The sequence below is a fragment of the Rana temporaria genome, chromosome 5 (genome assembly GCF_905171775.1).
Source record: "Rana temporaria chromosome 5, aRanTem1.1, whole genome shotgun sequence".
NCBI lineage: Eukaryota > Metazoa > Chordata > Amphibia > Anura > Ranidae > Rana > Rana temporaria.
Genome location: NC_053493.1, coordinates 417,559,058 through 417,582,528, shown reverse-complemented (window position 1 = coordinate 417,582,528; position 23,471 = coordinate 417,559,058). Strand labels below are relative to the sequence as shown.

The 23,471-nt window shown below is 50.2% G+C and overlaps 1 protein-coding gene across 1 annotated transcript in view; it reads right to left on the bottom strand.

Moving 5' to 3' along the window:
* ARHGAP39 (Rho GTPase activating protein 39) overlaps window positions 1-23,471 on the bottom strand; it is a 175,782-nt gene that overhangs the window by 62,479 nt on the left and 89,832 nt on the right. Inside the window, exon 4 of the mRNA XM_040354714.1 lies at window positions 4,957-5,518. Within this exon, the coding sequence (XP_040210648.1) occupies window positions 4,957-5,518 (562 nt within the window). The remainder of the gene's footprint in view (window positions 1-4,956; window positions 5,519-23,471) is intronic.

Genomic DNA, 23,471 nt, shown 5'->3' with positions numbered 1-23,471 from the left:
GCTAATTTCTAAAAAAAAAACTTCAACCAGACCTTTTCCAATGATTTACCCAGGGGCGTACCTACAGTGGTCACAAGGGTCGTCTGTGCGACCATTGATTTACCCAGGGGCGTACCTACAGTGGTCACAAGGGTCGTCTGTGCGACCATTGATTTACCCAGGGGCGTACCTACAGTGGTCACATTTTTTTTTTTATATATTTAACTTTGTATGTTTTATATTTTCTTATTCGCTGATTGTTATTGTTTTATTGTCACTTGTTTGGTCGATGTAGTTTTTGCCCCTTTTCTGTTCTGTTTTTATCCCGCCAGCGCATCGAGGCACGTGTGTAAGACTGCGCTGTTGTTTTATAAGCATTTTAATAAATAAATAAATAAGGGTCGTCTGTGCGACCATTGATTTACCCAGGGGCGTACCCACAGTGGTCACAAGGGTCGTCTGTGCGACCATTGAATTACCCAGGGGCGTACCTACAGTGGTCACAAGGGTCACCTGTGCGACCATTGATTTACCCAGGGGCGCACCTACAGTGGTCACAAGGGTCACCTGTGCGACCATTGATTTACCCAGGGGCGTACCCACAGTGGTCACAAGGGTCGTCTGTGCGACCATTGAATTACCCAGGGGCGTACCTACAGTGGTCACAAGGGTCACCTGTGCGACCATTGATTTACCCAGGGGCGTACCTACAGTGGTCACAAGGGTCATCTGTGCGACCATTGATTTACCCAGGGGCTCACCTACAGTGGTCACAAGGGTAGTCTGTGCGACCATTGATTTACCCAGGGGCGTACCTACCAGTGGTCACAAGGGTCATCTGTGCGACCATTGATTTACCCAGGGGCGTACCTACAGTGGTCACAAGGGTCATCTGTGCGACCATTGATTTACCCAGGGGCGTACCTACAGTGGTCACAAGGGTCGTCTGTGCGACCATTGATTTACCCAGGGGCGTACCTACAGTGGTCACATTTATTTTTTTATATATTTAACTTTGTATGTTTTATATTTTTTATTCGCTGATTGTTATTGTTTTATTGTCACTTGTTTGGTCGATGTAGTTTTTGCCCCTTTTCTGTTCTGTTTTTATCCCGCCAGCGCATCGAGGCACGTGTGTAAGACTGCGCTGTTGTTTTATAAGCATTTTAATAAATAAATAAATAAATAAGGGTTGTCTGTGCGACCATTGATTTACCTAGGGCAGGGATAAGCAAATAGCGGACCTCCAGCTGTTGCCAAACTACAAGTCCCATCATGCCTCTGCTTCTGGGTGTCATGCTTGATGCTGTCAGAGTCTTGCTATGCCTCATGGGACTTGTAGTTTGGCAACATCTGGAGGTCCGCTAATTGCTTATCCCTGACCTAGGGGCATACCTACAGTGGTCACAAGGGTCACCTGTGCGACCATTGATTTACCCAGGGGCGTACCTACAGTGGTCACAAGGGTCATCTGTGCGACCATTGATTTACCCAGGGGCGTACCTACAGTGGTCACAAGGGTCATCTGTGCGACCATTGATTTACCCAGGGGCGTACCTACAGTGGTCACAAGGGTCATCTGTGCGACCATTGATTTACCCAGGGGCGTACCTACAGTGGTCACAAGGGTCGCCTGTGCGACCATTGATTTACCCAGGGGCGTACCTACAGTGGTCACAAGGGTCACCTGTGCGACCATTGATTTAGCCAGGAGCGTACCTACAGTGGTCACAAGGGTCGCCTGTGCGACCATTGATTTACCCAGGGGCGTACCTACAGTGGTCACAAGGGTCATCTGTGCGACCATTGATTTACCCAGGGGCGTACCTACAGTGGTCACAAGGGTCGTATGTGCGACCATTGATTTACCCAGGGGCGTACCTACAGTGGTCACAAGGGTCGTCTGTGCGGCTTCCCTTTATGCCTGGATAGGAGGAGTGGCGGGTGCAGGGGCATATAGAGGAATCGATCTCTCCATTTTCCGCTGAATGTGAAAAAATAAACAGAAGGCACGTGGACCTAGCACATTAGCCTCAAAAAAATGGTATTTATTGTATAAAAGGTAAGTATCATGCTCACAAAAAGACTTGGTAAAAGCATATCATAAAGTACTTCCACATAGGCCCATAAAAACTGAAACTGTCCATACGACATGGGACTGCTTGTGTGGATGCTAACGCGTTTCGAGAAATTTCTCTTCCTCTGAGCCTCTGGAGGAAGAGGAATTTCTCGAAACGCGTTAGTGAGTTTATGCATCCACGGAAGCAGTCCCGTGTCATGTGGACAGTTTTTATGGACCTATGTGGAAGTACTTTATGATATGCTTTTACCAAGTCTATGTTTGTGAGTATGATACTTACCTTTTATACAATAAATACAGTGGAACCTTGGATTGCGAGTATAATCCGTTCCAGGAGAATGCTTGTAATCCAAAGCACTCGCATATCAAAGCGAGTTTCCCCATAGAAGTCAATGGAAATTAAAATAATTTGTTCTGCATTGACTTCAATGGGATGCAATACCGCATGTGGCCAGAGGTGAGGGGGGGCGCCGGAGAGCCTCGAAAAAAACCCGGGAAGGCCCGAGGACAGCTTCCAGAGTTTTGGATTCCCCAGTCTGTGGAGGCCAGCCCCCCTGTGCTCTCTCCTGGCCCCCACTCATCTCCCGCAGCTCTGCTTTGCTCCCCCCGCTGTGGGGGATCTGTTTAAGGATGGAGAGTGGGCAAAGGGCCCATAAATGTGTCATGACCCTTTCCTTCTCTGAATGGAGAGTAAGTGATCCTTACTGATCCCTGACTCTGTCCATTAAGAACTGAAACATAGTAAACTGTTTACTATGCTTCAGTTTGTGAATTAAGGGTGGGCCCTTCATGGTTTATTGCACCGGGGGGCCAAAAAATCTGTACAAAATAATAATAAAAAAATTACAATAAAATAAAGTAAAAAAAAAAAAAAAAAAATACTGACACCAGTGACGGAACTACCAGGGTCACAAAGGTTGCACTTACAACAGGGCCCTGGAGTTCCGCCACTGGGATAAGGGTGGGCCCTTCATGGTTTATTGCACCGGGGGGCCAAAAAATCTGTAAAAAATAATAATAAAAAAAAGTAACAAAAAAAAAAAAAAATACTGACACCAGTGACGGAACTACCAGGGTCACAAAGGTTGCACTTGCAACAGGGCCCTGGAGTTCCGCCACTGGGCTAAGGGTGGGCCCTTCATGGTTTCTTGCACCGGGGGCCAAAAAATCTGTAAAAAATAATAATAAAAAAAATTTCAATAAAATAAAGTAACAAAAAAAAACTACTGACACCAGTGACGGAACTACCAGGGTCACAAAGGTTGCACTTACAACAGGGCCCTGGAGTTCCGCCGCTGGGCTACGGGTGGGCCCTTCATGGTTTCTTGCACCGGGGGCCAAAAAATCTGTAAAAAACTAATAATAAAAAAAATTACAATAAAGTAAAGTAACAAAAATAAATAAAAAATAAAGGACTGACACCAGTGACGGAACTACCAGGGTCACAAAGGTTGCACTTACAACAGGGCCCTGGAGTTCCGCCGCCGGGCCCTTCATGGTTTCTTGCACCATGATTTTGCAGGATTTTTTGCACCGGGGCCCTGAAGGTTCTAGTTACGCCATTGGATTTACTCCACCCTAAATTTGGTGTGATCCAATCATTTTGATGGACAGAAATCAGGGGGCAAATGTCTGCAACAATGTTGCTACTTAATGCATTACGATAAAAAGCCTTCTGTGTGCAGTAGCCCATATCAGCCCCCCCCTAATACTTACCTGAGCCCCCCTCTCTATCCAGCAATGTCCACGAGTACCTTGGCCAACCCGGGGACTCTCCCTCCTGATTGGTTGAGACACAGCAGCGGAATCACTGGCTGTCAATCAAACTCAGTTAGCCAATCGGGAGAGAGATGGGCGGGGCCAAACCTCAGCTCACACACGGAGCTGCAGCTCGGCTCGAGTGCCCCCCATAGCAAGTTGCTTGCTGTGGGGGCACTCAACAGGAGGGAGGGGCCAGGGGCTCCAGCGAGGGACCCAAGAAGAGGAGGACCCAGACTGCTCTGTGCAAAACCAACTGCACAGGGTAGGTAAGTAGAACATGTTTGTTATTTTAATAAAAAAAAAACTGAGGGGTAGATTCACAAAGAAGATACGACGGCGTATCTCCTGATACGCCGTCGTATCTCTGAGTCCGGCCGGTCGTATCTATGCGCCTGATTTATAGAATCAGTTATGCATAGATTTCTATTCGATCCGACCGGCGTAAGTCTCTTACGCCGTCGGATCTTAACTGCATATTTACGCTGGCCGCTAGGGGCGTGTACGCTGATTTACGCCTAGAATATGTAAATCAGCTAGATACGCGAATTCACGAACGTACGCCCGGCCAAAGCAGTACAGTTACGCCGCTTACGTTAGGCTTTTCCCGGCGTAAAGTTACCCCTGCTATATGCGGCTTACCCATGTTATGTATGGACGTCGTTCCCGCGTCGAATTTTGAAAAATTTACCTCGTTTGCGTAAGTCGTCCGTGAATGGGGCTGGACGTCATTTACGTTCACGTCGAAAACAAATACGTCCTTGCGGCGTACTTTGGAGCAATGCACACTGGGAAATTCCACGGACGGCGCATGCGCCGTTCGTGAAAAACGTCAACCACGTCGGGTCATGGTTAATTTACATAACACACGCCCACCTCTTCACAATTAGAATTAGGCGGGCTTACGCCGGCCTATTTACGCTACGCCGCCGCAACTTTCTTTTGAGAATACGGCACTTGCCTGTAAAAGTTGCGGAGGCGTAACGTAAATAGGATACGTTACGCCCGCACAAACATACGCCATTCTACGTGAATCTACCCCTGAGACTTTACAATCACTTTAAGGTAAGGTTCATTGACACACCTCTTTGGCCCAGTCTCTTCAGGACCTTTAATCTAGCTATAGATTTCCATCTTACCTTTAGTATCATTCACCGGGTCCATGTGCCGATAGATATATCCTTCCAAGTAAGAGTGAAACTTAGGCGTTGGTGGGAAAAAAGCCAAACAGATGGTCATTAATTCCCAGCCCCGAGCCAGGCTCTCGTAGCGGAAGTTCTCGGTGGTCTGCCGGCACAGTTGGATGTAGAGCTCGTCCCTCAATCCCTGCATGCTCCACCCTTTGGTGGCAATCTCCAAAGCTACGATGAGCTGGTCAGCCTTGGATTTCCGATCGCCCATGTACATCTGGATGAGCTTGAAGATGTCGCAGGCCTCTTTCTTGACGTTGCGGTCGGAGGTCATGATCATGGGCTTCTTGATGGACTCGCTGCTCCAGGCCAGCATGTTGGCGATGGAGACCTTCCGCCGGAACAAGCCTTGGGTGTGTTTGTTGAAGTGCTTGGAGGCCCAGTTCTCGATGTCGGTCTCGGACGAAGGCTTCCTCAGGGTGAAGGTGGGAAAGACGCAGCTGGAACTGGGCATCATGTTCCTGTTGTTACGGCTGTTCTCGAACTGGGCGCAGGCACCGAGGTCCTCGGACTACGAGACAACAGACAGAGAGACAATTCACCGTCAGCCCGTGTTAGCCGGGATCTCATTTTAACACAGATACTTGCCGCGTATCAGATAATTGTTCGACTTACTTCAAAACACATGCATCTCATTTCGGGTAATTGCTTTTGCAAAAAAAAAAATGTCAAGTATTTGGATAAATGTGATAAGGCCATGGACGTCAGTGGTGGCACGTGGTACAGGGCAGGTTCTCTTTACCACACGGGTCTCATCGCCGTTTAATATTGTTAGAGATGTATAACGAGCTGGGGCTGAAGGAGGTCACCGTGGTGTCACATGACAGCATTCCAGTCACACCAGTAGATACATCTCTAGCAATAATAAAAATAGCAATAAAATAGGAACAACGTGACAAATACAAGGCGGCCTCCAGCAACTGCCCAATTCTGAGCAATAAAAAGTGTAAAAAGTTTGGCAAGTTTTTGTAGCGATGGTTTTGTTTAGGGTTGTCCCGATACCACTTTTTTAGGACCGAGTACTTTTTTTCATGTACTCGCCGATACCGAATACCGATACTTTTTTTTAATGCCATGTGACAGTTTGACTGATGGGCACTGATAGGTGGCACTCACTTATGGGCACTGATAGGTGGTACCTATGGGCACTGGCAGGTGGCTGGCACTGACAGGTGGCACTGATGGCACTGCCAGTTATGGGCACTGACAGGTGGCTGGCACTGTTAGATGGCACTGACAGGTGACTGGCACTGATAGGCGGCACTTATTGGCACTGACAGGTGGCTGGCACTCATAGGCGGCAGTTATGGGTGCTGATGGCACTGATAGGTGGCTGGCACTAACAGGTGGCTGGCACTGATGGCACTGCTAGGCGGCACTTATGGGCACTGATAGGCGGCTGGCACTGACAGTTATGGGAACTGATGGCACTTACAGGTGGCTGGCAACTATGGCTGGCACTGACAGGTGGCTGGCACTGATAGGCAGCACTTATGGGCACTGACAGGTGGCTGGCACTGATGGCTGGCACTGATAGGTGGCACTTATGGGCACTGATAGGCGGCAGTTATGGGCACTGATGGCACTGAAAGGTGGCTGGCACTGATAGGCGGCACTTATGGGCACTGATGGCACTGACAGGTGGCTGGCACTGATAGGCGGCACTTATGGGCACTGACAGGTGGTTTGCACTAATAGGCGGCATTTATGGGCACTGATAAGTGGCTGGCACTGTTAGATGGCACTGACAGGTGGCTGGCACTGATGACATGAGGAAGTATTTTGAAATGCTATGCTGCAGCGCCCATCTTGGTACACCCTGCACTCGGCATCAGTAAGTATCAGCAGACGTCTTGTTACACCCAGTTCGAACTTTATGGGCTGGGTGTAACAAGATGTCAGTTGCTGGCTTACTGTGGCCAAGTGCTGGGTGTGCCCTTGATGGGCATCAGGATGTCGAAGCTGACGGCGGCCGAATCCTGATGCGGCTGCGCCCGGCACACTGCACCCTGCCACCTTACCTAGCTAGTTAGTTCTACTGCAGGTGAGGACTCTCTCTCCGGTCCGCTGACTTCGCCCGCTCTGCCCACTAAGGCCGCCCGCCCACTTCTCCTACTGACGCCGCCCATCCTCTCCGCCCACTGAGTCCGCTCGCCCTCTTTTCGCCCACTGACTGCGCCCACCGACCAAGTATCGGCTCAGGCATCGGGAGCATTTGTGCGAGTACAAATCGGTCCCGATACTAGTATCGGTATCGGGACAACCCTAGTTTTGTTAAAGGGACAATTACTTACAGGGCAAAGTGACAGAGTCTACACATTGCCTATTCCCCCAGCATGTGTACATACCCAGCCATGCTCAACCACCAATGCCCTTGTGATGGATCAGGTAAAATGCCCATACTATAAAGTCTATGGGCCAGATTCACAGAGCAAGTGCGCCGGCGTATCTACGGATACGCCGGCGTACTTTCAAATTTCCTGCGTCGTATCTTTAGTTTGAATCCTCAAACCAAGATACAACGGCATTTGGGTAAGATCCGACAGGCGTACGCCTTCGTATCTTAGATGCAATACTTCAGCGCCCGCTGGGTGGAGTTTGCGTCGTTTTCCGCGTTGGGTATGCAAATTAGCGATTTACGACGATCCACGAACGTACGCGCGGCCGTCGCATTTTCTAACGTCGTCTGTAGTTGGCTTTTTCCGGCGTATAGTTAAAGCTGGTATTTTGCGGCGTATAGATAGACTTTCCATGTTCAGTATGGCCGTCGTTCCCGCGTCGAAATTTGAATTTTTTTTTTTTGCGTAAGTCGTCCGTGAATAGGGATGGACGTAACTCACGTCTAAGTTCAAAAAATGACGTCGTTGCGACGTCATTTCGCGCAAAGCACGGCGGGAAATTTCTGGACGACGCATGCGCAGTTCATTCGGCGCGGGGACGCGCTTCATTTAAATGAAACCCGCCCCCTGATCGCCGATTTGAATTCCGCCGCCAGAAATACACTACGCCGCCGTAACTTACGGCACAAAATCGTTGAGGATTCGAAATTCCGCCAGGTAAGGTACGGCGGCGTAGCGTATCTCTGATACGCTGCGCAGATCCAATTCTCTCTGGATCTGGCCCTACATTTTTTCCTGTATATAAACTGCTTTTATATTCCTTGCTCAAAATGGCCGCTAGTAGCACCCCCTCCCATCAAATGAGGAATGTGAAAACAAACATGGCACCTCCACCCAGGAATACCCGCGACTTGGTGACGCCCAGACCCTGTAGGAAGTTCGTCTTACATTTATACAACCAATCAAAAACTACTAATACCTAAATAACATTGTGCTAATGAGACATATGCTCACCGCCTTATGCCCCATACACACGACCGGTTTTCCCGTGGGAAAAAAAACCAATGGTTTTCCCGACGGAATTCCTCTCAAGTCTTGCATACACACCTTCCTCTCAAGCCTGCCTTGCCTGAGAGGCCAATCACCAGGCCCAAAGACTGTCCCATGGGGAGTGAGGTGCTAGGACGTCGTACCCCTATCTAAGCTCTGACACCAGTAGGACATAGGTATGGGAACGTGGCTGGGTAAGTATATATGACCAGAAGGGGGGGCTATGTTCAGCCACCGTGACTTTGTCCTAAATGAGCAAATTTGCAGCACTCCAAAAGTGAGACACCTGTTTGGAGTGTTGCAAGTTTGCTGGAAGCTTCCAAATAGCCAGACTGGGACAGTGCTAACTAGGGTTGTCCCGATACCACTTTTTTAGGACCGAGTACAAGTACCGATACTTTTTTTCAAGTACTCGCCGATACCGAATACCGATACTTATTTTTAAATGTGTCCCCAAATGCAGCCATGTCCCCCCACATATGCAGCCATGTCCCCACACATATGCAGCCATGTCCCCACACATATGCAGCCATATCCCCCATATATGCAGCCATATCCCCCATATATGCAGCCATGTCCCCCATATATGCAGCCATGTCCCCCCCATATATGCAGCCATGTCCCCCATATATGCAGCCATGCCCCCCCCCCATATATGCAGCCATGTCCCCCCCATGTATGCAGTCATGTCCCCCATATATGCAGCCATGTCCCCCCATAGATGCAGCCATGCCCCCCATATATGCAGCCATGTCCCCCATATATGCAGCCATGTCCCCCCCATAGATGCAGCCATGTCCCCTATGTATGCAGCCATGTCCCCCATATATGCAGCCATGTCCCCCCATAGATGCAGCCATGTCCCCCCTATCCCCCATATATGCAGCCATGTCCCCCCCATAGATGCAGCCATGTCCCCCATACCTAGATGCCGCCTCAACGCTGCTGCCGCCGCCGCTTAGTTAATACGGGCGGGAAACATTACAGCTTTCATTTGAATAGCTGTAGCGTGCCGCACCGCGTATAGACACTCCCCCTTGCTCGGGATTGGACAATTCCGAGCAAGGGGGAGTGTCTATACGCCGCGCAGCGGGAAACACTACAGCTATTCAAATGAAAGCTGTAATGTTCCCCGCCCGTATTAACTAAGCGGCGGCGGCGGGGGGGTGGGGGGGGCTAAGTATTCTATTTAGGCATCGGGAGCATTTGTGGGAGTACAAGTACTCCCGCAAATACTCGGTATCGGGACAACCCTAGTGCTAACCCCGGGGTAAGGTCCCATATATGAGCACGTTTATATTCTTTGGGATCCGGCCATTGGCCATTGTGTGAGCGGAGACCTTTGGATACATCCGAACCGATCCCGTTGTGATTCCTGTCCATGTCCTTTGTCGGTGGTCTCTACCGGGATAAATACATCAAGCCTGTTTGACCCTTCATAATAAAAGGGTCCAGGCACTCTGGTAAGTGGTCCAACTCAATGTGGTGGTGGCATACTCACCTGGTGGAGGAATCTGGATCCAGATACATCCACAGCTAAATCCCGTATTTTGATGAACACGGTCCATTTGGACTATATTTGTTATCACAGTTTTTTCAGATTTTTTTAGCGCAACACTTTTTGAATCCATACACTCGGAGAGGTGTTGGCAGCAATCCCAATAGGCCTTCATTTAAGGCCACTGAATACTAGTTTGCACAGAGTTTCTTCAATATTGCGCTGATTATATATTGGTATGGAAAATCTGTGCGCCACAGCTGGACCTACCATAAGGTAGGACCAGAGTTAATCAAAAAAAATTACAAATATAGAAATAAAAGGAATACAGCTGCTCCCCAAATTCAGGTGACTGAAGCAATATGGAAAATGTGAGGGAGGGGGCGCTATGTCTAATTATAATTAGCTGATTATATATTGTTTTTTATATTTATTTTTTTCCCCATAAAGTTTTTATTGGAAATAATAGAGAACACGCAGGTGTAGAGGAACACAGAAATACATAATACAAGTCAAATGACAATGGTCGAGGTATTTTAACATCGTTACTTATAGTTTATGAACATCAATATGTTAAATGTCATTAAAGTAGAACTAAAGGTTCACTTTAAAAAAAATAAAAATAAGAAACATGTCATACTTACCTCCACTGTGCAGCTCGTTTTGCACATTGTGGCCCCGAACATCCATCTTCTGGGGTCCCACGGTGGCTCCTGCGGCTCCTCCCCGCAATTAGGGGTGCAACGGATCATCATTGATCCGTGATCCAAACGGGTCGCCGCGTTCGGATCGGCACACCACGCGATCCTCGGATTGCGGCCATAAGAAAAGGCCACGGCTTTGGCCTAGCTCCGGAGCAGCGGCCATCTTGGTACACCTGGCGGCGGCGGCCTAGGTGAGATGTGGGGAGATGTGGACGTTACAGGGGGGGGGGGGGGGATGTGGACATTTCAGTGCCGAGATGACGTGGATATTACAGTGCGGAGATAATGTGGATATTAGTGTGGGGGAGATGACGTGGACAACCCTGCCCCTCCTGTAAAGGGCACACTCTTTCTGGTGTATTGTACTATAGGAGTATGACTGTGGGGGAGGGGGGCATTAGAGTGTAAGCTCCTCTGGTAGATGGACTGGTGTGACTGGCTCAGTGTTCTCTGTACAGCACTGCGGTATATGTCAGAGCTATAGAAATATGAAAAATAAAGAGCAATGGAGTCATTCTTGAGTCCTGTATGAGAGGCTGATGTCATAGATCATCACAATAACATTGAGGCACATTTTCTGTATTAAGTGGAGATGGAATTTCCGGGGGGGGGGGGGGGGGTGGGGCGCGGGTCTCCACCCATAACATGAGCTTGGAGATGTAATCAGTGAGTGATCCAATGTGGTTATAGGGATGACAATGACATCATCTTCATCCTGCAGGACAACACTGAGAGCTTTGTGTGATGTCAGAAGGCCTCATAATTATAGAGAACATTCTATCATGGTGACATCAGAGAAGTAGAAGGAGCTCTTTGTCCGATCCCTCGTGTATCTATCGATGGGGTCACCACCATGGGGTGACCAGCGGGAGACGAGACTCTCCATCAATAACTGTCTGTGTACTACACAGTGTCAGTGTACGCCTCCTGCTGGTGACATCACAGTGTTCTCATCAGATCTGTACACAGAGGAACCGCAGAGAAATGAGAAGACACATTGCAATGGTGGCCTGGAGACCCGTTTATTGCATTCAGGGCTCTCTTCTCCCGCACATACTGCTCACTCCATCATACCCTCTACACTCTTCTCCCACACATACTGCTCACTCCATCATACCCTCTACGCTCTTCTCCCGCACATACTGCTCACTCCATCATACCCTCTACGCTCTTCTCCCGCACATACTGCTCACTCCATCATACCCTCTACACTCTTCTCCCGCACATACTGCTCACCCCATCATACCCTCTACACTCTTCTCCCGCACATACTGCTCACTCCATCATACCCTCTACACTCTTCTCCCACACATACTGCTCACTCCATCATACCCTCTACGCTCTTCTCCCGCACATACTACTCACTCCATCATACCCTCTACACTCTTCTCCCGCACATACTGCTCACTCCATCATACCCTCTACACTCTTCTCCCGCACATACTGCTCACCCCATCATACCCTCTACACTCTTCTCCCGCACATACTGCTCACTCCATCATACCCTCTACAATCTTCTCCCGCACATACTGCTCACTCCATCATACCCTCTACACTCTTCTCCCGCACACACTGCTCACTCCATCATACTCTCTACGCTCTTCTCCCGCACATACTGCTCACTCCATCATACCCTCTACACTCTTCTCCCACACATACTGCTCACTCCATCATACCCTCTTCTCCCGCACATACTGCTCACTCCATCATACCCTCTACGCTCTTCTCCCACACATACTGCTCACTCCATCATACCCTCTGCACTCTTCTCCCGTACATACTGCTCACTCCATCATACCCTCTACACTCTTCTCCCACACATACTGCTCACTCCATCATACCCTCTACACTCTTCTCCCGCACATACTGCTCACTCCATCATACCCTCTACGCTCTTCTCCCATACATACTGCTCACTCCATCATGCCCTCTACACTCTTCTCCCACACATACTGCTCACTCCATCATACCCTCTACGCTCTTCTCCCGCACATACTGCTCACTCCATCATACCCTCTATACTCTTCTCCCGCACATACTGATCACCCCATCATACCCTCTACGCTCTTCTCCCACACATACTGCTCACTCCATCATGCCCTCTACGCTCTTCTCCCGCACATACTGCTCACTCCATCATACCCTCTACACTCTTCTCCCGCACATACTGCTCACTCCATCATTCCCTCTACGCTCTTCTCCCGCACATACTGCTCACTCCATCATACCCTCTACACTCTTCTCCCACACATACTGCTCACTCCATCATACCCTCTACACTCTTCTCCCACACATACTGCTCACCCCATCATACCCTCTACACTCTTCTCCCGCACATACTGCTCACCCCATCATACCCTCTACACTCTTCTCCCGCACATACTGCTCATTCCATCATACCCTCTACGCTCTTCTCCCGCACATACTGCTCACTCCATCATACCCTCTACACTCTTCTCCCACACATACTGCTCACCCCATCATACCCTCTACACTCTTCTCCCACACATACTGCTCACCCCATCATACCCTCTACACTCTTCTCCCGCACATACTGCTCACCCCATCATAACCTCTACACTCTTCTCCCGCACATACTGCTCACTCCATCATACCCTCTACACTCTTCTCCCGCACATACTGCTCACTCCATCATACCCTCTACACTCTTCTCCCGCACACACTGCTCACTCCATCATACCCTCTACACTCTTCTCCCGCACACACTGCTCACTCCATCATACTCTCTACGCTCTTCTCCCGCACATACTGCTCACTCCATCATACCCTCTACACTCTTCTCCCGCACATACTGCTCACTCCATCATACCCTCTACGCTCTTCTCCCGCACATACTGCTCATTCCATCATTCCCTCTACGCTCTTCTCCCACACATACTGCTCACTCCATCATACCCTCTACGCTCTTCTCCCACACATACTGCTCACTCCATCATACCCTCTACGCTCTTCTCCCGCACATACTGCTCACCCCATCATACCCTCTACGCTCTTCTCCCACACATACTGCTCACTCCATCATACCCTCTACACTCTTCTCCCGCACATACTGCTCACCCCATCATACCCTCTACACTCTTCTCCCGCACATACTGCTCACTCCATCATACCCTCTATGCTCTTCTCCCACACATACTGCTCACTCCATCATACCCTCTACACTCTTCTCCCGCACATACTGCTCACCCCATCATACCCTCTACACTCTTCTCCCGCACATACTGCTCACTCCATCATACCCTCTACACTCTTCTCCCGCACATACTGCTCACTCCATCATACCCTCTACACTCTTCTCCCGCACATACTGCTCACCCCATCATACCCTCTACACTCTTCTCCCGCACATGCTGCTCACTCCATCATACCCTCTACGCTCTTCTCCCACACATACTGCTCACTCCATCATACCCTCTACACTCTTCTCCCGCACATACTACTCACTCCATCATACCCTCTACACTCTTCTCCCGCACATACTGCTCACTCCATCATACCCTCTACACTCTTCTCCCGCACATACTGCTCACTCCATCATACCCTCTACGCTCTTCTCCCGCACATACTGCTCACTCCATCATACCCTCTACACTCTTCTCCCGCACATACTGCTCACTCCATCATACCCTCTACACTCTTCTCCCGCACATACTGCTCACTCCATCATACCCTCTACGCTCTTCTCCCGCACATACTGCTCACCCCATCATACCCTCTACACTCTTCTCCCGCACATACTGCTCACCCCATCATACCCTCTACCCTCTTCTCCCACACTTACTGCTCACTCCATCATACCCTCTACGCTCTTCTCCCGCACATACTGCTCACTCCAAAATGCGCTCTACGCTCTTCTCCCACACATACTGCTCACTCCATCATACCCTCTGCACTCTTCTCCCGTACATACTGCTCACTCCATCATACCCTCTACACTCTTCTCCCACACATACTGCTCACTCCATCATACCCTCTACGCTCTTCTCCCGCACATACTGCTCACTCCATCATACCCTCTATACTCTTCTCCCGCACATACTGATCACCCCATCATACCCTCTACGCTCTTCTCCCATACATACTGCTCACTCCATCATGCCCTCTACACTCTTCTCCCACACATACTGCTCACTCCATCATACCCTCTACACTCTTCTCCCACACATACTGCTCACTCCATCATACCCTCTACGCTCTTCTCCCGCACATACTGCTCACTCCATCATACCCTCTACGCTCTTCTCCCGCACATACTGCTCACTCCATCATACCCTCTACACTCTTCTCCCGCACATACTGCTCACTCCATCATGCCCTCTACGCTCTTCTCCCGCACATACTGCTCACTCCATCATACCCTCTACACTCTTCTCCCGCACATACTGCTCACTCCATCATTCCCTCTACGCTCTTCTCCCACACATACTGCTCACTCCATCATACCCTCTACACTCTTCTCCCGCACATACTGCTCACTCCATCATACCCTCTACACTCTTCTCCCGCACATACTGCTCACTCCATCATACCCTCTATACTCTTCTCCCGCACATACTGCTCACTACATCATACCCTCTACACTCTTCTCCCGCACATACTGCTCACTCCATCATACCCTCTACGCTCTTCTCCCACACATACTGCTCACTCCATCATACCCTCTACACTCTTCTCCTGCACATACTACTCACTCCATCATACCCTCTACACTCTTCTCCCACACATACTACTCACTCCATCATACCCTCTACACTCTTCTCCCGCACATACTGCTCACTCCATCATACCCTCTACGCTCTTCTCCCGCACATACTGCTCACTCCATCATACCCTCTACACTCTTCTCCCGCACATACTGCTCACTCCATCATACCCTCTACACTCTTCTCCCGCACATACTGCTCACCCCATCATACCCTCTACGCTCTTCTCCCACACATATTGCTCACTCCGTCATACCCTCTACACTCTTCTCCCGCACATACTGCTCACCCCATCATACCCTCTACGCTCTTCTCCCACACATATTGCTCACTCCGTCATACCCTCTACACTCTTCTCCCGCACATACTGCTCACTCCATCATGCCCTCTACACTCTTCTCCCACACACACTGCTCACTCCATCATACCCTCTACGCTCTTCTCCCACACATACTGCTCACTCCATCATACCCTCTACGCTCTTCTCCCGCACATACTGCTCACTCCATCATACCCTCTACACTCTTCTCCCGCACATACTGCTCACTCCATCATACCCTCTACACTCTTCTCCCGCACATACTGCTCACCCCATCATACCCTCTACGCTCTTCTCCCACACATATTGCTCACTCCGTCATACCCTCTACACTCTTCTCCCGCACATACTGCTCACCCCATCATACCCTCTACGCTCTTCTCCCACACATATTGCTCACTCCGTCATACCCTCTACACTCTTCTCCCGCACATACTGCTCACCCCATCATACCCTCTACGCTCTTCTCCCACACATATTGCTCACTCCGTCATACCCTCTACACTCTTCTCCCGCACATACTGCTCACTCCATCATGCCCTCTACACTCTTCTCCCACACACACTGCTCACTCCATCATACCCTCTACGCTCTTCTCCCACACATACTGCTCACTCCATCATACCCTCTACGCTCTTCTCCCACACATACTGCTCACTCCGCCATACCCTCTACGCTCTTCTCCCGCACATACTGCTCACTCCGCCATACCCTCTACGCTCTTCTCCCGCACATACTGCTCACTCCATCATACCCTCTACACTCTTCTCCCGCACATACTGCTCACTCCATCATACGCTCTGCACTCTTCTCCCGCACATACTGCTCACCCCATCATACCCTCTACGCTCTTCTCCCGCACATACTGCTCACTCCATCATACCCTCTACACTCTTCTCCCGCACATACTGCTCACTCCATCATGCCCTCTACACTCTTCTCCCACACATACTGCTCACTCCATCATACCCTCTACACTCTTCTCCCACACATACTGCTCACTCCATCATACCCTCTACACTCTTCTCCCGTACATACTGCTCACTCCATCATACCCTCTACACTCTTCTCCCGCACATACTGCTCACCCCATCATACCCTCTACACTCTTCTCCCACACATACTGCTCACTCCATCATACCCTCTACACTCTTCTCCCGCACATACTGCTCACTCCATCATACCCTCTATACTCTTCTCCCACACATACTGCTCACCCCATCATACCCTCTACACTCTTCTCCCGCACATACTACTCACTCCATCATACCCTCTACACTCTTCTCCCACACATACTGCTCACTCCATCATACCCTCTACACTCTTCTCCCACACATACTGCTCACTCCATCATACCCTCTACACTCTTCTCCCGCACATACTGCTCACTCCATCATACCCTCTATACTCTTCTCCCGCACATACTGCTCACCCCATCATACCCTCTACACTCTTCTCCCGCACATACTACTCACTCCATCATACCCTCTACACTCTTCTCCCGCACATACTGCTCACTCCATCATACCCTCTACACTCTTCTCCCGCACATACTGCTCACTCCATCATACCCTCTACGCTCTTCTCCCACACATACTGCTCACTCCATCATACCCTCTACACTCTTCTCCCGCACATACTGCTCACTCCATCATACCCTCTACACTCTTCTCCCGCACATACTGCTCACCCCATCATACCCTCTACACTCTTCTCCCGCACATACTGCTCACTCCATCATACCCTCTACGCTCTTCTCCCGCACATACTGCTCACTCCATCATACCCTCTACACTCTTCTCCCACACATACTGCTCACTCCATCATACCCTCTACGCTCTTCTCCCACACATACTGCTCACTCCATCATACGCTCTACGCTCTTCTCCCGCACATACTGCTCACTCCATCATACCCTCTACGCTCTTCTCCCTCACATACTGCTCACTCCATCATACCCTATACACTCTTCTCCCGCACATACTGCTCACTCCATCATACCCTCTATACTCTTCTCCCGCACATACTGCTCACTCCATCATACCCTCTACACTCTTCTCCCACACATACTGCTCACTCCATCATGCCCTCTACACTCTTCTCCCACACATACTGCTCACTCCATCATACCCTCTACACTCTTCTCCCACACATACTGCTCACTCCATCATACCCTCTACACTCTTCTCCCGCACATACTGCTCACTCCATCATACCCTCTATACTCTTCTCCCGCACATACTGATCACCCCATCATACCCTCTACGCTCTTCTCCCGCACATACTGCTCACTCCATCATACCCTCTACACTCTTCTCCCGCACATACTGCTCACCCCATCATACCCTCTACACTCTTCTCCCACACATACTGCTCACTCCATCATACCCTCTACGCTCTTCTCCCGCACATACTGCTCACCCCATCATACCCTCTACGCTCTTCTCCCACACATACTGCTCACTCCATCATACCCTCTACACTCTTCTCCCACACATACTGCTCACTCCATCATACCCTCTACACTCTTCTCCCACACATACTGCTCACTCCATCATACCCTCTACGCTCTTCTCCCACACATACTGCTCACCCCATCATGCCCTCTACACTCTTCTCCCACACATACTGCTCACTCCATCATACCCTCTACGCTCTTCTCCTGCACATACTACTCACCCCATCATACCCTCTACACTCTTCTCCCGCACATACTGCTCACCCCATCATACCCTCTACACTCTTCTCCTGCACATACTGCTCACTCCATCATACCCTCTACACTCTTCTCCCGCACATACTGCTCACCCCATCATACCCTCTACACTCTTCTCCCGCACATACTGCTCACTCCATCATACCCTCTACACTCTTCTCCCGCACATACTGCTCACCCCATCATACCCTCTACACTCTTCTCCCGCACATACTGCTCACTCCATCATACCCTCTACACTCTTCTCCCGCACATACTGCTCACCCCATCATACCCTCTACACTCTTCTCCCGCACATACTGCTCACTCCATCATACCCTCTACACTCTTCTCCCGCACATACTGCTCACCCCATCATACCCTCTACACTCTTCTCCCGCACACACTGCTCACTCCATCATACTCTCTACGCTCTTCTCCCGCACATACTGCTCACTCCATCATACCCTCTACGCTCTTCTCCCATACATACTGCTCACTCCATCATGCCCTCTACACTCTTCTCCCACACATACTGCTCACTCCATCATACCCTCTACACTCTTCTCCCACACATACTGCTCACTCCATCATACCCTCTACACTCTTCTCCCGTACATACTGCTCACTCCATCATACCCTCTACACTCTTCTCCCGCACACACTGCTCACTCCATCATACCCTCTGCACTCTTCTCCCGCACATACTGATCACCCCATCATACCCTCTACGCTCTTCTCCCGCACATACTGCTCACTCCATCATACCCTCTACACTCTTCTCCCGCACATACTGCTCACCCCATCATACCCTCTACACTCTTCTCCCACACATACTGCTCACTCCATCATACCCTCTACACTCTTCTCCCGCACATACTGCTCACTCCATCATACCCTCTATACTCTTCTCCCACACATACTGCTCACCCCATCATACCCTCTACACTCTTCTCCCGCACATACTACTCACTCCATCATACCCTCTACACTCTTCTCCCACACATACTGCTCACTCCATCATACCCTCTACGCTCTTCTCCCGCACATACTGCTCACTCCATCATACCCTCTACACTCTTCTCCCGCACATACTGCTCACTCCATCATACCCTCTATACTCTTCTCCCGCACATACTGCTCACCCCATCATACCCTCTACACTCTTCTCCCGCACATACTACTCACTCCATCATACCCTCTACACTCTTCTCCCGCACATACTGCTCACTCCATCATACCCTCTACACTCTTCTCCCGCACATACTGCTCACTCCATCATACCCTCTACGCTCTTCTCCCACACATACTGCTCACTCCATCATACCCTCTACACTCTTCTCCCGCACATACTGCTCACTCCATCATACCCTCTACACTCTTCTCCCGCACATACTGCTCACCCCATCATACCCTCTACACTCTTCTCCCGCACATACTGCTCACTCCATCATACCCTCTACGCTCTTCTCCCGCACATACTGCTCACTCCATCATACCCTCTACACTCTTCTCCCACACATACTGCTCACTCCATCATACCCTCTGCACTCTTCTCCCGTACATACTGCTCACTCCATCATACCCTCTACACTCTTCTCCCACACATACTGCTCACTCCATCATACCCTCTACACTCTTCTCCCGCACATACTGCTCACTCCATCATACCCTCTATACTCTTCTCCCGCACATACTGATCACCCCATCATACCCTCTACACTCTTCTCCCACACATACTGCTCACTCCATCATACCCTCTACACTCTTCTCCCACACATACTGATCACCCCATCATATCCTCTACGCTCTTCTCCCGCACACACTGCTCACTCCATCATACCCTCTGCACTCTTCTCCCGTACATACTGCTCACTCCATCATACCCTCTACGCTCTTCTCCCATACATACTGCTCACTCCATCATGCCCTCTACACTCTTCTCCCACACATACTGCTCACTCCATCATACCCTCTACACTCTTCTCCCACACATACTGCTCACTCCATCATACCCTCTACACTCTTCTCCCGCACATACTGCTCACTCCATCATACCCTCTATACTCTTCTCCCGCACATACTGATCACCCCATCATACCCTCTACGCTCTTCTCCCATACATACTGCTCACTCCATCATACCCTCTACGCTCTTCTCCCGCACATACTGCTCACTCCATCATACCCTCTACACTCTTCTCCCGCACATACTGCTCACCCCATCATACCCTCTACGCTCTTCTCCCACACATACTGCTCACTCCATCATACCCTCTACACTCTTCTCCCACACATACTGCTCACTCCATCATACCCTCTACACTCTTCTCCCACACATACTGCTCACTCCATCATACCCTCTACGCTCTTCTCCCACACATACTGCTCACCCCATCATGCCCTCTACACTCTTCTCCCACACATACTGCTCACTCCATCATACCCTCTACACTCTTCTCCCGCACATACTGCTCACTCCATCATACCCTCTACACTCTTCTCCCGCACATACTGCTCACCCCATCATACCCTCTACAATCTTCTCCCGCACATACTGCTCACTCCATCATACCCTCTACACTCTTCTCCCGCACACACTGCTCACTCCATCATACTCTCTACGCTCTTCTCCCGCACATACTGCTCACTCCATCATACCCTCTACACTCTTCTCCCACACATACTGCTCACTCCATCATACCCTCTTCTCCCGCACATACTGCTCACTCCATCATACCCTCTACGCTCTTCTCCCACACATACTGCTCACTCCATCATACCCTCTGCACTCTTCTCCCGTACATACTGCTCACTCCATCATACCCTCTACACTCTTCTCCCACACATACTGCTCACTCCATCATACCCTCTACACTCTTCTCCCACACATACTGCTCACTCCATCATACCCTCTACACTCTTCTCCCGCACATACTGCTCACTCCATCATACCCTCTATACTCTTCTCCCGCACATACTGATCACCCCATCATACCCTCTACGCTCTTCTCCCATACATACTGCTCACTCCATCATGCCCTCTACACTCTTCTCCCACACATACTGCTCACTCCATCATACCCTCTACGCTCTTCTCCCGCACATACTGCTCACTCCATCATACCCTCTATACTCTTCTCCCGCACATACTGATCACCCCATCATACCCTCTACGCTCTTCTCCCATACATACTGCTCACTCCATCATACCCTCTACGCTCTTCTCCCGCACATACTGCTCACTCCATCATACCCTCTACACTCTTCTCCCGCACATACTGCTCACTCCATCATACCCTCTACGCTCTTCTCCCACACATACTGCTCACTCCATCATACCCTCTACACTCTTCTCCCGCACATACTGCTCACCCCATCATACCCTCTACACTCTTCTCCCGCACATACTGCTCACTCCATCATACCCTCTACACTCTTCTCCCGCACATACTGCTCACCCCATCATACCCTCTACACTCTTCTCCCGCACATACTGCTCACTCCATCATACCCTCTATGCTCTTCTCCCACACATACTGCTCACTCCATCATACCCTCTACACTCTTCTCCCGCACATACTGCTCACCCCATCATACCCTCTACACTCTTCTCCCGCACATACTGCTCACTCCATCATACCCTCTACACTCTTCTCCCGCACATACTGCTCACTCCATCATACCCTCTACACTCTTCTCCCGCACATACTGCTCACCCCATCATACCCTCTACACTCTTCTCCCGCACATGCTGCTCACTCCATCATACCCTCTACGCTCTTCTCCCACACATACTGCTCACTCCATCATACCCTCTACACTCTTCTCCCGCACATACTGCTCACCCCATCATACCCTCTACACTCTTCTCCCGCACATACTGCTCACTCCATCATACCCTCTACACTCTTCTCCCGCACATACTGCTCACCCCATCATACCCTCTACACTCTTCTCCCGCACATGCTGCTCACTCCATCATGCCCTCTACGCTCTTCTCCCGCACATACTGCTCACCCCATCATGCCCTCTACACTCTTCTCCCACACATACTGCTCACTCCATCATACCCTCTGCGCTCTTCTCCCGCACATACTGCTCACCCCATCATACCCTCTACGCTCTTCTCCAGCACATACTGCTCACTCCATCATACCCTCTACACTCTTCTCCCGCACATACTACTCACTCCATCATACCCTCTACACTCTTCTCCCGCACATACTGCTCACTCCATCATACCCTCTACACTCTTCTCCCGCACATACTGCTCACTCCATCATACCCTCTACGCTCTTCTCCCGCACATACTGCTCACTCCATCATACCCTCTACACTCTTCTCCCGCACATACTGCTCACTCCATCATACCCTCTACACTCTTCTCCCGCACATACTGCTCACTCCATCATACCCTCTACGCTCTTCTCCCGCACATACTGCTCACCCCATCATACCCTCTACACTCTTCTCCCGCACATACTGCTCACCCCATCATACCCTCTACGCTCTTCTCCCACACATACTGCTCACTCCATCATACCCTCTACGCTCTTCTCCCGCACATACTGCTCACTCCAAAATGCGCTCTACGCTCTTCTCCCACACATACTGCTCACTCCATCATACCCTCTGCACTCTTCTCCCGTACATACTGCTCACTCCATCATACCCTCTACACTCTTCTCCCACACATACTGCTCACTCCATCATACCCTCTACGCTCTTCTCCCGCACATACTGCTCACTCCATCATACCCTCTATACTCTTCTCCCGCACATACTGATCACCCCATCATACCCTCTACGCTCTTCTCCCATACATACTGCTCACTCCATCATGCCCTCTACACTCTTCTCCCACACATACTGCTCACTCCATCATACCCTCTACACTCTTCTCCCGCACATACTGCTCACTCCATCATACCCTCTACGCTCTTCTCCCGCACATACTGCTCACTCCATCATACCCTCTACACTCTTCTCCCGCACATACTGCTCACTCCATCATACCCTCTACGCTCTTCTCCCACACATACTGCTCACTCCATCATGCCCTCTACGCTCTTCTCCCGCACATACTGCTCACTCCATCATACCCTCTACACTCTTCTCCCGCACATACTGCTC